The sequence below is a fragment of the Phocoena phocoena genome, chromosome 11, assembly GCF_963924675.1.
Source record: "Phocoena phocoena chromosome 11, mPhoPho1.1, whole genome shotgun sequence".
NCBI lineage: Eukaryota > Metazoa > Chordata > Mammalia > Artiodactyla > Phocoenidae > Phocoena > Phocoena phocoena.
In genome coordinates, this window is record NC_089229.1 from 82484591 (window position 1) to 82497320 (window position 12730).

At 41.4% G+C, this 12730-nt stretch overlaps 1 protein-coding gene and 1 pseudogene across 11 annotated transcripts in view; one reads left to right on the top strand and one right to left on the bottom strand.

The window, feature by feature from the left end:
- Positions 1-12225, top strand: part of BCAT1 (branched chain amino acid transaminase 1) — a 66758-nt gene extending 54533 nt beyond the window's left edge. For 5 of the 11 annotated variants that reach the window (XM_065887828.1, XM_065887832.1, XM_065887834.1 and 2 more), the window contains 2 exons: positions 2757-2831; positions 11382-11423. In XM_065887828.1, coding sequence (XP_065743900.1) covers positions 2757-2831; positions 11382-11423 — 117 coding nt within the window. Of the gene's footprint in view, positions 1-2756; positions 2832-11381 lie in introns of all 11 variants that reach the window. The other 6 variants (XM_065887829.1, XM_065887836.1, XM_065887830.1 and 3 more) reach the window with 2 other exon arrangements.
- LOC136130674 (MARCKS-related protein-like) lies at positions 6711-7620 on the bottom strand (annotated as a pseudogene).
- Positions 12226-12730: the final 505 nt, after the last annotated feature.

A 12730-nucleotide genomic window follows, 5' to 3' on the forward strand; every position in this document is an offset into this window, starting at 1 on the left:
TATAATTGCTTTACAATGGTGTGTTAGTTTCTGCTTTATAATAAAGTGAATTAATTATACATATACATATATCCCCATATCTCTTCCCTCTTGCGTCTCCCTCCCTCCCACCCTCCCTAGCCCACCGTTCTAGCTGGTCACAAAGCAAGGAGCTGATCTCCCTGTACTATGCAGCGGCTTCCCACTAGCTATCTATTTTACATGCCACTCTCTCACTTCGCCCCAGCTTACCCTTCCCCCTCCCCGTGTCTTCAAGTCCATTCTCTAGTAGGTCTGTGTCTTTATTCCTGTCTTGCCCCTAGATCCTTCATGACCTTTTTTTTTTTTTTTTTTTTTAAGATTCCATATGTATGTGTTAGCATATGGTATTTGTTTTTCTCTTTCTGACTTACTTCACTCTGTAGGACAGACTCTAGGTCCATCCACCTAACTACAAATAACTCAATTTCGTTTCTTTTTATGGCTGAGTAATGTTCCATTGTATATATGTGCCACATCTTTATCCATTCATCTGTCAATGGACACTTAGGTTGCACCCATGTCCTGGCTATTGTAAATAGTGTCTCAGTGAATATTGGGGTGCATGTGTCTTTTTGAATTATGGTTTTCTCTGGGTATATGCCCAGTAATGGGATTGCTGTATCATAACGTAGCTCTGTTCTTAGTTTTTTAAGGAACCTCCATACTGTTCTCCATAGTGGCGGTATCAATTTACATTCCCACAAACAGTGCAAGAAGGTTCCTTTTTCTCCACACCCTCTCCAGAATTTATTGTTTGTAGATTTTTTGATGATGGCCATTCTGACTGGTGTGAGGTGATACCTCATTGTAGTTTTGATTTGCATTTCTCTAGTGATTAGTGATGTTGAGCATCCTTTCATGCATTTGTTGGCAATCTGTATATCTTCTTTGGAGAAATGTCTGTTTAGGTCTTCTGCCCATTTTTGGATTGGGTTCTTTGTCTTTTTGATGTTGAGCTACATGAGCTGCTTGTATATTTTGGAGATTAATCCTTTGTCAATTGCTTCGTTTGCAAATATTTTCTCCCATTCTCAGGGTTGTCTTTTCATCTTGTTTATGGTTTCCTTTGCTGTGCAAAAGCTTTTAAGTTTCATTAGGTCCCATTTGTTTATTTTTGTTTTTATTTCCATTTCTCTAGGAGCTGGGTCAAAAAGGGTCTTGCTGTGATTTATGTCATAGAGTGTTCTGTGTATGTTTTCCTCTAAGAGTTTTATAGTGTCTGGCCTTACACTTAAGCCTTTAATCCATTTTGAGATTATTTTTGTGTATGGTGTTAGGGAGTGTTCTAATTTCATTCCTGTACATGTAGCTGTCCAATTTTCCCAGCACCACTTATTAAAGAGGCTGTCTTTTCTCCATTGTATATTCTTGCCTCCTTTTTCAAAGATAAGGTGACCATATGTGCATGGGTTTATCTCTATTCTACTGGTTTTTTTTTTTTTTTTTTTGCGGTACACGGGCCTCTCACTGTTGTGGCCTCTCCCGTTGCAGAGCACAGGCTCTGGACACACAGGCTCAGCGGCCATGGCTCACGGGCCCAGCCGCTCTGCGGCATGTGGGATCTTCCCAGACCGGGGAACAAACCCGTGTCCCCTGCACTGGCAGGCGGACTCTCAACCACTGCGCCACCAGGGAAGCCCCTATTCTATTGGTTTTTAAATTCAACATTATAATTATTTTTTCCTCAGCTGGGTGGATTGATTTTTTTTTTTCTGCTAATTTTAATGGTGGTTGCTTGATTGCTTGAGATTTTCAAACTTGGCTCCTGACATAATTCCATCTACAGATTGATTTTTCAAGGGAGATGAATTATTCTATTATATATGAATGCTTACACTGATTATAAAGCTACTGTTTCACATTTTACTATGGTAGTATCTAGGTAATATATTATCAGTCCACTTTTTAAATGAACTAAAGTTGTCATTAGGTCAGATTTTTAAAGTCCAGTTATTCTCCTCTAGAAGTAAGTTAATAAAGTTTAACACATTTTTATGGTTTTGTTTTAGGGAGCCATTCAGAGCCAAAAGGTACATTGAATTATCCTCTTATCCTAAAGGGCATAATAAGAAAAGTAAGAGTACGGACTCTCTACTAAAATCAAACTATGAAAAGCCTGCAAGCCAGCGAGGCATGATTGGGCATGACTCAAAGTATAAATTAGGGCACATAAAATCTCTGTGCCCTGAATTTAACCATGCTGTCCAACTTCGTGGAATTTGTGGCACCTGGAAGTTTGGCTTAGAACAGACAGATTTGGCAGCCCCTTTTGTGAAGATACGGACTTGCTTCAATTTATGTCCCTGAAATGACTTGCTTTAATTTGCGGCACACTGTCTTTTGAGGTCTCATTCCCTGCCAAGAGCGTTAGATGTGGAGGCTAATCATTCATCCTCGTAGATTCTCAGGATGCTGGAAGAGGTAGGGTTCTTTAAGTTTAGCCCCTATTCTAGGTACCCCTGCTTCTCATTGGTTCCTCACATCAGCCCGAAGACTGGCATATAAACCAGTTATGCCCTGAAATCAGTTGGTAGGAAACGAACAACCTATCACTGGCTAGTTCATTTTTATTCAAATTCAGAATAGAAAAGAATCTTCGGCATAAGGAGCTAGCATCCATAATGAGGTTACCATAGTGCCATTCCTTATTTCAGTAAAACTGCTGAGTTTCTTACTTGTTGTTACTGTGTACGTGGATATCCTCAAATGATTTCGTGTCTGGTTTTCTTTCATAGACTATACACATCCCAACTATGGAGAATGGGCCTAAGCTTGCAAGCCGCATCTTGGACAAATTGACTGATATTCAGGTAAGGGCTTCTATTTTTAAAATGCTGTCTTTTTTTCATTCAAAGCCTAGAACCAAATCATACTTCTCTCAGTGGAGAGAAGAGAGTAAGTGCTACCATCTGAGGTCAACAAATTAAATTTAAGGAAGATGTTCCCAATAGTATGTGTGGGCATGAGCAAAGCAGAAATGAGTAAAAAGATACACAGTTTAAAAAAAAAAAAAAAATATATATATATAGTCAGGGACTCAATTACTTAACATTTTTAAAAAATATATAAATTTTGATAACACTTAAAAATCTCATGAAAAGTATAACAGACTTCTTATAAAAGAAGAGACTTTAAAGTAGAAGAAAGCACAGAAAAAAACTAATATTACCTGTGATGACATCACAGATAAAATCACTTAACTTTTGATATCTCAACTTTCAGTATTTTGTAAGCACTCAATGTATTTTTAGATAGATATTTTTCTGACAGTGGGATCGTACGTAATTTTGTTAACCTGCTTTTTTTCAATTAATAAATCATTTGCTTTTTCGTATCAACAAATTTTAAAATTCTACATATAAAGTTTAATTAAATTCCACTATGTTGTATACCATAATTTTTAAAGAAATCTTATTGAACATTTAAGTTGTTGGAAATTCTTTCACCATTATAAACAGTGCATCCTCGATTTCTTCCTTAGGATAAATTCCTGGAATTGTAATTATCAGGTCAAAGAGTGTGCACACCTATTTTTTAATACTGCTAACTTTGTTTTGCCTATTTTTTCTGAGCAACAATCTACAGTAATGTCATCAGGCAGTTAAGCGTCTTTCTAGGTAGACATATCGTATACCAGGTAAACCTGGGTCACCTGTAAAAGATATTGTTCTAAAGTTTGCTGAGCCCGGATGCCATCGTTGCCAGTCAGTGAAAATACCCGAGGGAGCTGAGATTCATATTGAAATGTGAAATAAAGTTTGATAGATTGGGTGACATCAAATGGTGTGGGGTCTTAAAAAGTAAGCAAAAATGTAAAGTTGGTTGGGAAAGCAGCAGGTCCCTACAGAGAACTTTGGATGAAAATGCTATTTTTTGAAGACTTAGCAACTTTTATGCAAAATTTATAGCATTAAAAGAAAAGAATTATTGTGCTTTTAGAACCAATGAGTTGTCTTACACTCTTCAATAGAAGTGTTCTATAGGAATTTTCTGTAAGCTAAATAAAGGAATATCTTAACATTGAAGACTTAAAATTTATTCAGAGTTGGTTTCTACATAGAACCAATCCAAAGTAATTCGAAGAAATTTAATAAAAATTTCTGCATGGATGGTTCATGTATTTTTATTTTTAGAGTTGTCTGGGTAAGATTACAGAAGCCAGGAATGTAGCTGAGGGAAGTGAATGCTTTTGATTCATTCATTCAACAGATACATAGTATTGAGCACAAACTGTGTGCCAGAGGCAGTTCAGGTGCTGGTGATAGAGTAGTGGAAAAAGTGACCGAAAAACTGGAGAGGTCAAAGCACACTGATATAGACGAAAGACAAATTTATTCAATTTAAATGTGAGACCGTATCAAAAGGTTTAAAAATAAAAGTTATATATGAAGCAGAAAATGAGAAGAAGTAGACCATTTTCCTCTTACCTGTGTATATGCTCTATATAACTTGGTGCTTGTGGCCAAGAAGTTAATACTCTAGGTAGTAAAGTATAAATGGTAGTAACACTAAAAACTAATGATACGTTCAGAGCTTCACACTGAACAAGGAAACAAGGGGATACATGAGATAATACAAGGATTCTGAATTAAACTGCAAACCAGAAGCACCAAATCTGCTCCAAATTGTTAAGTAACAAAGGACCATCCATTTGGAATCTAAGACCACCACTTTCTTCTTTTTCAATTATTTTGTGCCTGTGGGCATGGAACCTACAGTTTCGAAATCACTCTCTTACAAGCTGGCAAATTGGTGCTGTCAGCCAAGCTACTAAATTGTCTGTTTCTCTCCAAGAAAAATAATTGAAGTATAATTATTGAGGAAGAAGCGTAGAATTGCATCATGTTTTACATTTGATCTCTTTGACATTGCATGGAAAGGTGATGTTTCCTCCAAAGTGCTCTGGTGAATTGAAGAAGAGAGCAACAATAACCAAGAAACCTCAAGGTTCCTACAGTGTGACCTAGAGGGAAGATACCTTCTTAACCACATATCTGATTTTTATTTGACTTGTGTACTTCTGTATACAAGTAAGAATCTCTGAGGTTGAGTGTTCATCCCATTTGGCTAATTATCCACATAGTTCCCTGGATCTTAGATTGCCCTACAAATACCTCTTAGGAGGGGGACATTTCAGATGACAGGATTCTTCTGTTTTTGTTTTAAATAAGTTTGTTTGTTTATTTTTGGTTGTTTTGGGTCTTCATTGCTGCGCGTGGGCTTTCCCTAGTTGCGGCGAGCGGGGGGCTACTCTTCGTTGTGGTGCACAGGCTTCTCATTGCGGTGACTTCTCTTCTTGTGGAGCACAGGCTCTAGGCCCCGGGGGTTTCAGTAGTTGTGGCATGCGGGCTCTAGAGCGCAGGCTCAGTAGTTGTGGTGGACGGGCTTAGTTGCTCCATGGCATGTGGGATCTTCCCCGACCAGGGCTCGAACCTGTGTCCCCTGCATTGACAGACAGATTCTCAACCACCAGGGAAGTCTTGTTTTTCTTTCTTCTTTTTTTTTTTTAATGCAACAAAGAAAAACACTTCTGTGTTCATACTTAACCAAATTTGAACCCGGAGAACATCGCCACATTGCCCATGTTTCCCCTCTCTCCCATTGCTCTTTGCTATTCCAGTTCCCATCATCTTCACCTTTGTCGCTGCCATTTGGGGTCTTCTCTGTCATCCAATATGCTCTGCTCTCTGCTGCTTCCTTTCTGCCTTTCTGTATCTTCTACAGTTTTCCCACTTGATAAGGTGTTGGTTATCCTTCGAGACACATCTCCTTTAGGAATCTTTTCAGTCTCTTGAACAGCGTCCCTTTCCCCAAGTACAAACACATATTCATCCACTTAAGTGCTGCTTCATCCTCCAGCTTCCATGGCCCCTGGGATGATCACATATGACCTTTTTTTTTTTTTTTTTTTTTTTTTTTTTTTTTTTTAATGGGATGACATTTATTCCTTTTCCAAATGTTACAGTAAAACCAGGTGGAAGAGAATGGTTTTAGCAGTTAGGGGGAAAAAAAAGTACAAATCTGGGGTTTGGCCATTAAGTTATTTACAACAATGGGAGGGGGGGAAAAAAAGACAACAAAAAGTTGTTTCACATCACGTACCTCCCCTCGACCCCAAAGCTTAATACTTGCTTACCAAGTCAAAAAAGAGACACAGTTGATTCACAAGCTGGAGGTTTGAACTTGAGTAAGACATTTATAAAAAACCTAGACCGGGGCAGTGTCCTCCCCAGCCCAGGGGCCACTAGGCACAACACGAGAGTAAAAACTCAACAGGGGAAGGCTGGCCACTCAGGGTTTGGGAGTATAGCCACCCCTACATGGGGCTCGGGGATTTGGGGAATAAACAACACCTACTTGGAAAAGAATTGGGGAAGAAAACTAGCAACTGCCTTCTGCACGGGTGGGGACAGGGAAGGAGGCAGGGACAGGGGCAGGAGCATTTCACATCACTAACCCAACTTGGGAAACTGCAAGGGACCATCTTCAACTGGCCTTAAGGGGAAGACCAGGTGGATGATGGGAGAATCCACAGGAGGGGGAGGGAGAAGAGAGGGAACGTGGCGAGGAGGCAACAGCCCCTTCCTTTCTGGGCACAGGAAGGTAGCCAGGGCACCAGGTCCAGGCAGTGACCACAAGGACAGTGCAGTTTTCTGCAGCTTAGAGACCACCCACCTGCCCCCACCCAGCTACTCATTCTGCCCGCCCGCTGGTGTAGGGCCTCCAGAGGTGGATGGCTGTGCGCCCCGGCCCGCACCAGCCTCTCCCCTGTGGCCTGGGGCTCCTGGCTCTCCGGTGGCGGCAGCCTTCCCTCCCTGGGCGGTGCCTCCCTCGCCGCAGGCACCGAGCCCCCTGCTCCTGCCCTTCCTCTGTGGGTGACAAGGCAGAAGGATGCCCCCTGCCCCCTCCCTCCGATTTCTCTTGAAGGCCAGGCTGCTCAGTTTGAAAGGTTTCTTTTTTTTTTTTTTTTTTTCTTTTTTTTTTTTGTGGTACGTGGGCCTCTCACTGTTGTGGCCTCTCCCGCTGTGGAGCACAGGCTCCGGACGTGCAGGCTCAGCGGCCATGGCTCACGGGGCCCAGCCGCTCCGCAGCATGTGGGATCTTCCCGGACCGGGGCACGAACCCGTGTCCCCTGCATCGGCAGGCGGACTCTCAACCACTGCGCCACCAGGGAAGCCCTGAAAGGTTTCTTGAAAGAGAATTTCTTCTTCTTGGGGGTCTCCTTGGGCGGGACCTCCCCCTTGGCCTCAGCACCTTGGCTGGGGGGTGCCGGCTCGATGGCATCGCCAGTGGCCCCGGCTGCCTCCTCTGTTCCGTTCACGGGGGGCGACTCCCTTCACCTTTGGGGGATGAGTCTGCATGGCTTTTCGCGTGGCCGTCCTCCGGTCCACTGACCTGAGCGGGGGAAGCGCCGGCTGTCTCCTCTCAGTTCACGTCGCCGTCGCCGCGGGGAGCCTTGGAGGTCCGGTTGCCCGTGAGCTGCCCGGGGCGCGAGCCGCAGTGGATCTTATCTATTGGTCCAGGAGGGATGGCGCCTGAGGGGGAGGGTTGGCGGAGGAGACCGAGCTGCAGCTCCGCTCCGCGCGGGATGCCCCACATATGACCTTTATATTATGTTCTAATTAGTCACACACTTACCTTTGTTCCGTGGTTGTCTGAGGGTGGGCATTGTTTTATTCTCTTTTGGTAAACCTAGTATTAGGTACAGGGCCTGGGCCATAGTACACACTCAGTAATGTTTCTTAAATAAAGGAATGAATGGGTGATTGACACACCAAGCAAGTACTAAAGAGTAAAAATGTGTTGCCTTTTGCATATTAACACATTCTGAGAAGAGATGGGAGGAAGGTCTTGAATAACGTCAAATTATTTTTCAAAAAAACCTTCAGAGAATCTGATTTAGGTCTTTTCAAAGTGAGATACACATCAACTGCTGTCAAGATCAGATAAAAGCTGGAACCCGGGTCTTCAGGGTAGCATGTTTGACTAACTAGCAGTGCTACTATTACCATTTCAGAAAGTGGGAGGAGTGATTGCCAAGACCCAGAGGTGGACATCTTCCACAGTTTAAAATAAGGGAAGCTGAATGGGATAGAAGCAGGATCTGTGTTCATTGCACGTCACCAGATAGAATTTGAAAAATCTGTTTTCCCACCAGTGGCTACAACTTTGTAAGAATAAATGACCATTAGTTGTTACTGTATTTTTCTTGTTTTCAGTGGAACAGCTTGATGACCTTAGTTCTGGAAGTTAAGAGTCCCACCCCTTTCGTGTGCAGACTTGGTAAACATTCCAGATTGCCTTGGTGGCTCAGTCCCTTGACCAGCTTCCCAGCCCCTCCTTGTTCCCTAATCCACACTTCTCCCCTTGTTACGGGATCACAGAACTTTGCATGGCCATCGAATGCGATTTAGAACCAGGATGGCAAAGTGCTACCTGGTGAGCAGTGCTGGTTATATTTTTTTTGGCCTTGTGGAGAGTAAGTACCTGATGTGAAGATTCACCTTTTATGTTGCTAAGAATTTTCTGCTGAATGTAGGAAGTATTTTAGCGAAGGCCTTGTAAAATTTGCAGTACGTGCAGTGAATGCAAATAATAAGCTTGTCGTTAGTCGTATTTTAGTTCAGTGTTCTAATTGGAATTGATGAAAAGATAAAAATTCTGCACATCACACTGAGCCTTCCAGGTGGACTCAAAGTACCATCCTACAGGCTCGATTTGATTTGCTGCGTTGCAAACATTAAAGGTGTGGGACTGCCACTATGGTTGTGTTAGCGACACTGCCAGTGGGATAAGGACAGCCTGGCTCAGGCAGATGAGTGTTTTCTTGCCCCTGCTTCTCTGGACACCTCTTGAGGAAGAATTTCTATCCCTGCTAAAATCTGTCACTTCTACTCTGAATTATTTTGCCTTGGAAAATTAAATGACGTTATCCATCATTGAAATGAAAGGTGATTGTTAACCACCTAGGTCTAGATATTATGAATTACCTGTATTATCACATCTCTTGGATACATCTCGGAATGCTATGATTTTACACAAAAGCATAAATTATAGGATGAGAGAGATAAACCTTAACACATATTCTGCAGGTTCATAGAATTACACAGCCTATGACTGTCATTGTATTGAAAATTGATCTTGACTGTTTTTAAAACTAAAACAACTAATTGAAAGCAAATTCACTTTAACTGGTGAGATTCAAGATGAAATTATAGTGGTCATGAATCACGTTTTGTAACAAGATCTGCTAAAATGTCAATATGCTGATGCCCAATTATTAATGACTAAAGTGTCTGATGTATTAATGGGAATCCACATAAGAAAAATAAAACATATATTTTGCTCTTACCCCTAAGTTGTGTCGCCACCATCTATAAATCAGGCAGAATTCGGGAATGTTTTATCCAGCGTTCATCATTAATCAACAGAGTCAACAGTGGGGGGCAACCATCTTTAGGCAACCCTTTCTGATGTGGATTAAGCAAGTCACTTATAGTCATTGCGCTTCCTTCATTCTCCTTTTCATGTAAACCAGAAGGTTGTAGGTGGACCCATTCCTGGCTTCCAGTTTTTTTTTTTTACCAATTTGATAGATTCTGTTCTCCGAGGTCTTTTTAAATTATTTTTTAAAATTAATTAATTAATTTGGTTGTGCCAGATCTTTAGTTGCGGCAGGCTCCTTAGTTGCAGCTCTTGGGCTCCTTAGCTGTGGCATATGTAATGTTAGTCGTGGCATGCATGTGGGATCTAGTTCCCTGACCAGGGATCGAACCCAGGCCCCCTGCATTGGGTGCACAGAGTCTTAACCACTGCACCACCAGGGAAGTCCCCTCTGAGGTCTTCAAAGTTCTTTAAGAGGCATCCAGCACATGGACATTGTGATGTAGAAGGAATAGCATTTCATAGAGGCAGAACTGGGCTGTGATTAAGAGCTTCCTAGAAGAGAACAGACTTGTGGTTGCCAAGGGGGGCAGTGGGGTGGGGGAGGGATGGATTGAGAGTTTGGGGTTAGGAAATGCAAACTATTATATATAGAATGGATAAACAACAAGGTCCTACTGTAGAGCACAGGGAACTATATTCAGTATCCTGTGATGTACTGCTATATTTATTTATTTATTTTTGGCTGTGTTGAGTCTTCATTGCTGTGGCGAGCAGGGGCTACTCTTTGTTGCAGTGCGCAGGCTTCTCATTGCAGTGGCTTCTCTTGTTGTGGAGCACGGGCTCTAGGCATGCGGGCTTCAGTAGTTGTGGCACGTGGGCTCAGTAGTTGTGGCATGCAGGCTGTAGAGCGCACACTCAGTAGCTGTGGCGCACAGGCTTAGTTGCTCCGCAGCATGTGGGATCTTCCCGGACCAGAGCTCGAACCTGTGTCCCCTGCATTGGCGGGCAGATTCTTAACCACTGTGCCACCAGGGAAGCCCCTGTACTGCTATATTTAAAATGGGTAATCAACAAAGACCTACTGTATAGCACAGGGAACTCTGCTCAATGTTATGGGGCAGCCTGGATGGGAGGAGAGTTTGGGGGAGAATGGATACATGTATATGTGGCCGAGTCCCTTTGCTGTGCACCTGAAATTATCACAACATTGTTTATCGGCTATACTCCAAGATAAAATAAAAAGTTTAAAAAAATCCTGTGATAAACCATAATGGAAAAGAATATGAAAAGGAATATATATATGTATAATTGAATCATTATGCTGTACCACAGAAATTAACACAATATTGCAAATCAACTTTACTTCAATACAATTTTTTTTTTTTTTTTAAAGAGTTTCCTTGAGCCTCAGTGTCCTTAAATGAGAAGCTGGGCTTAAAAGTTCATTGCTCTTCACACTTGATTTTTAAGCCATAGAAATTTTCTACAAATGAAACCTTTCCTGGAATCCCACTATATAAAACCAGTAGAAGTGGAATTGCTCTGAAGTGAAATCCAGAGCCCCACTTATGTGGCTCATCCCCTGCATGCTAGATGGTCATTAATGTTCTTTCTAGTTCAGGAATTCTGTTGTTTGTGTTCATTTCAACTCAAGTTATATTAGTACTAAAGAGGCAATTCATGTGGAAAGGGGACATGATCTGAGACGCTAAATACAGAATGGCAATGAAAAGGCATATATGTAAGGGACCTATACCAGCTATAAATCTGAGCTCCACAGTAATTATAAAATTTGTGATTCTTTCCAGGTATTTATTTACACACAGTCTTACTTTCAATGTGAATATGCTTTTAATGTTCAAAACAGAAGTGAACCTTTTGTACAACGTTGGTTATATCATTAAGTTTATTTATAAGCTGTTCCTGCGCTGTGAGTTTTTACACTGAAACATGTTTTCTTGCTTTTGTTGTAGTACGGAAGAGAAGAGAGTGATTGGACAATCACAGTATCCTGAATGGAAAAGAACAGGCTATCATTTGTGTGTTCTTGGGACAGACTGTTGCATTTGAATTATGAGAAATTTCTTTGGCTACCTGTTTTGTTGTGCATAATGTAGTTTGTATTATCAGCGTTACCAGGGCGATTGTTTCCTCGTGCCAGAGAAGATGAATTGCAGTCATCCAGTGGTAGTTTATAAACTTGCTCCTAGAAGCTTACCTTACCTTCTCTAGAAAGATGAGAATGGAAGCCATCTAAGCGTAGAATTTTCCTCCATAACCTGAGTGCTTCCCTTGGTCCTTCAATCAGATAAAAAAGTGTTTATTCTTTAGCATAAGTTATGTTCTGCTCCTCAACCAAGTGAGTGTTTTTGTGTTTGAAAGCTGATCTGAGTAAATTTCATAGGTACCATTTCCTGCGACACATCTTCATCCTCAGAAAGTGTTTGTTGTTTTTTGTTTTTAAATCAAGACTTTGAGAAACTGGGTTTCCTCCCCTCATATTTCTTTCCAGGTCCCCTAAGTCCGTCTTAGGGAAAATCTCTCCCTCCTTCCTGGTGTCCCGGTCTGCGCCAGGCTCTCCTGGTGCATCAGCAAGGCCCACCCCTGCCCTTTCCACATTGTGTTGTAATCAGCAGTCAGGCTTCACTACAAGACTGAGGGTCTTGTGCCTTATAGATCTTTGTATTCCCCTGCCTGTCACATAACAAGGAATGGATGAACATGTACCTTCTATAGAAGTGTACCTTCTTTGTTTCTATATTGTGAAACCTCTTTTATTAGAATTTGTGATCGATTCTGACTTTGTATTTACCTCATTCAGCAGTTCACATGTGCGTGAATATAAACAGAACTGGTGGCACTTAAAATGATAATGATTCACTTATTTTTAATTAACGATTTTCATATTGTCTTTATTTGAAGACTGTCTTGGAATTAAAGTAATAGCTCTAGAGAGATCGTGATACCATACCAACCAAATGGAAATGATATATGTTTCGTGTTAAACACAGAAGTGTTGTGTTAAGTACAAAATAAATCATATTTAGCTTTTTGATAGAAAGCAAAGAGGTATATACTCTGGATTTTATACTCTGGTTTTATAGGTGCTCATTTCTGTTGAATGGGGATTGGATAAGCACATGGTTAGGGTACAGGGAGAGTGATTATAGATGATATTTTCCTTGTTTAGGAGCCACGAGTTAAAATTGTATCCTGGTTTATCTAGGGGAAAGTCAAATCTTGATAGAAAACATTTACCCTTGGAAGGTCAACTCTCAGACATTATATTTTGGTTTCCTTTAGTCCAAATAACTTTCATCTT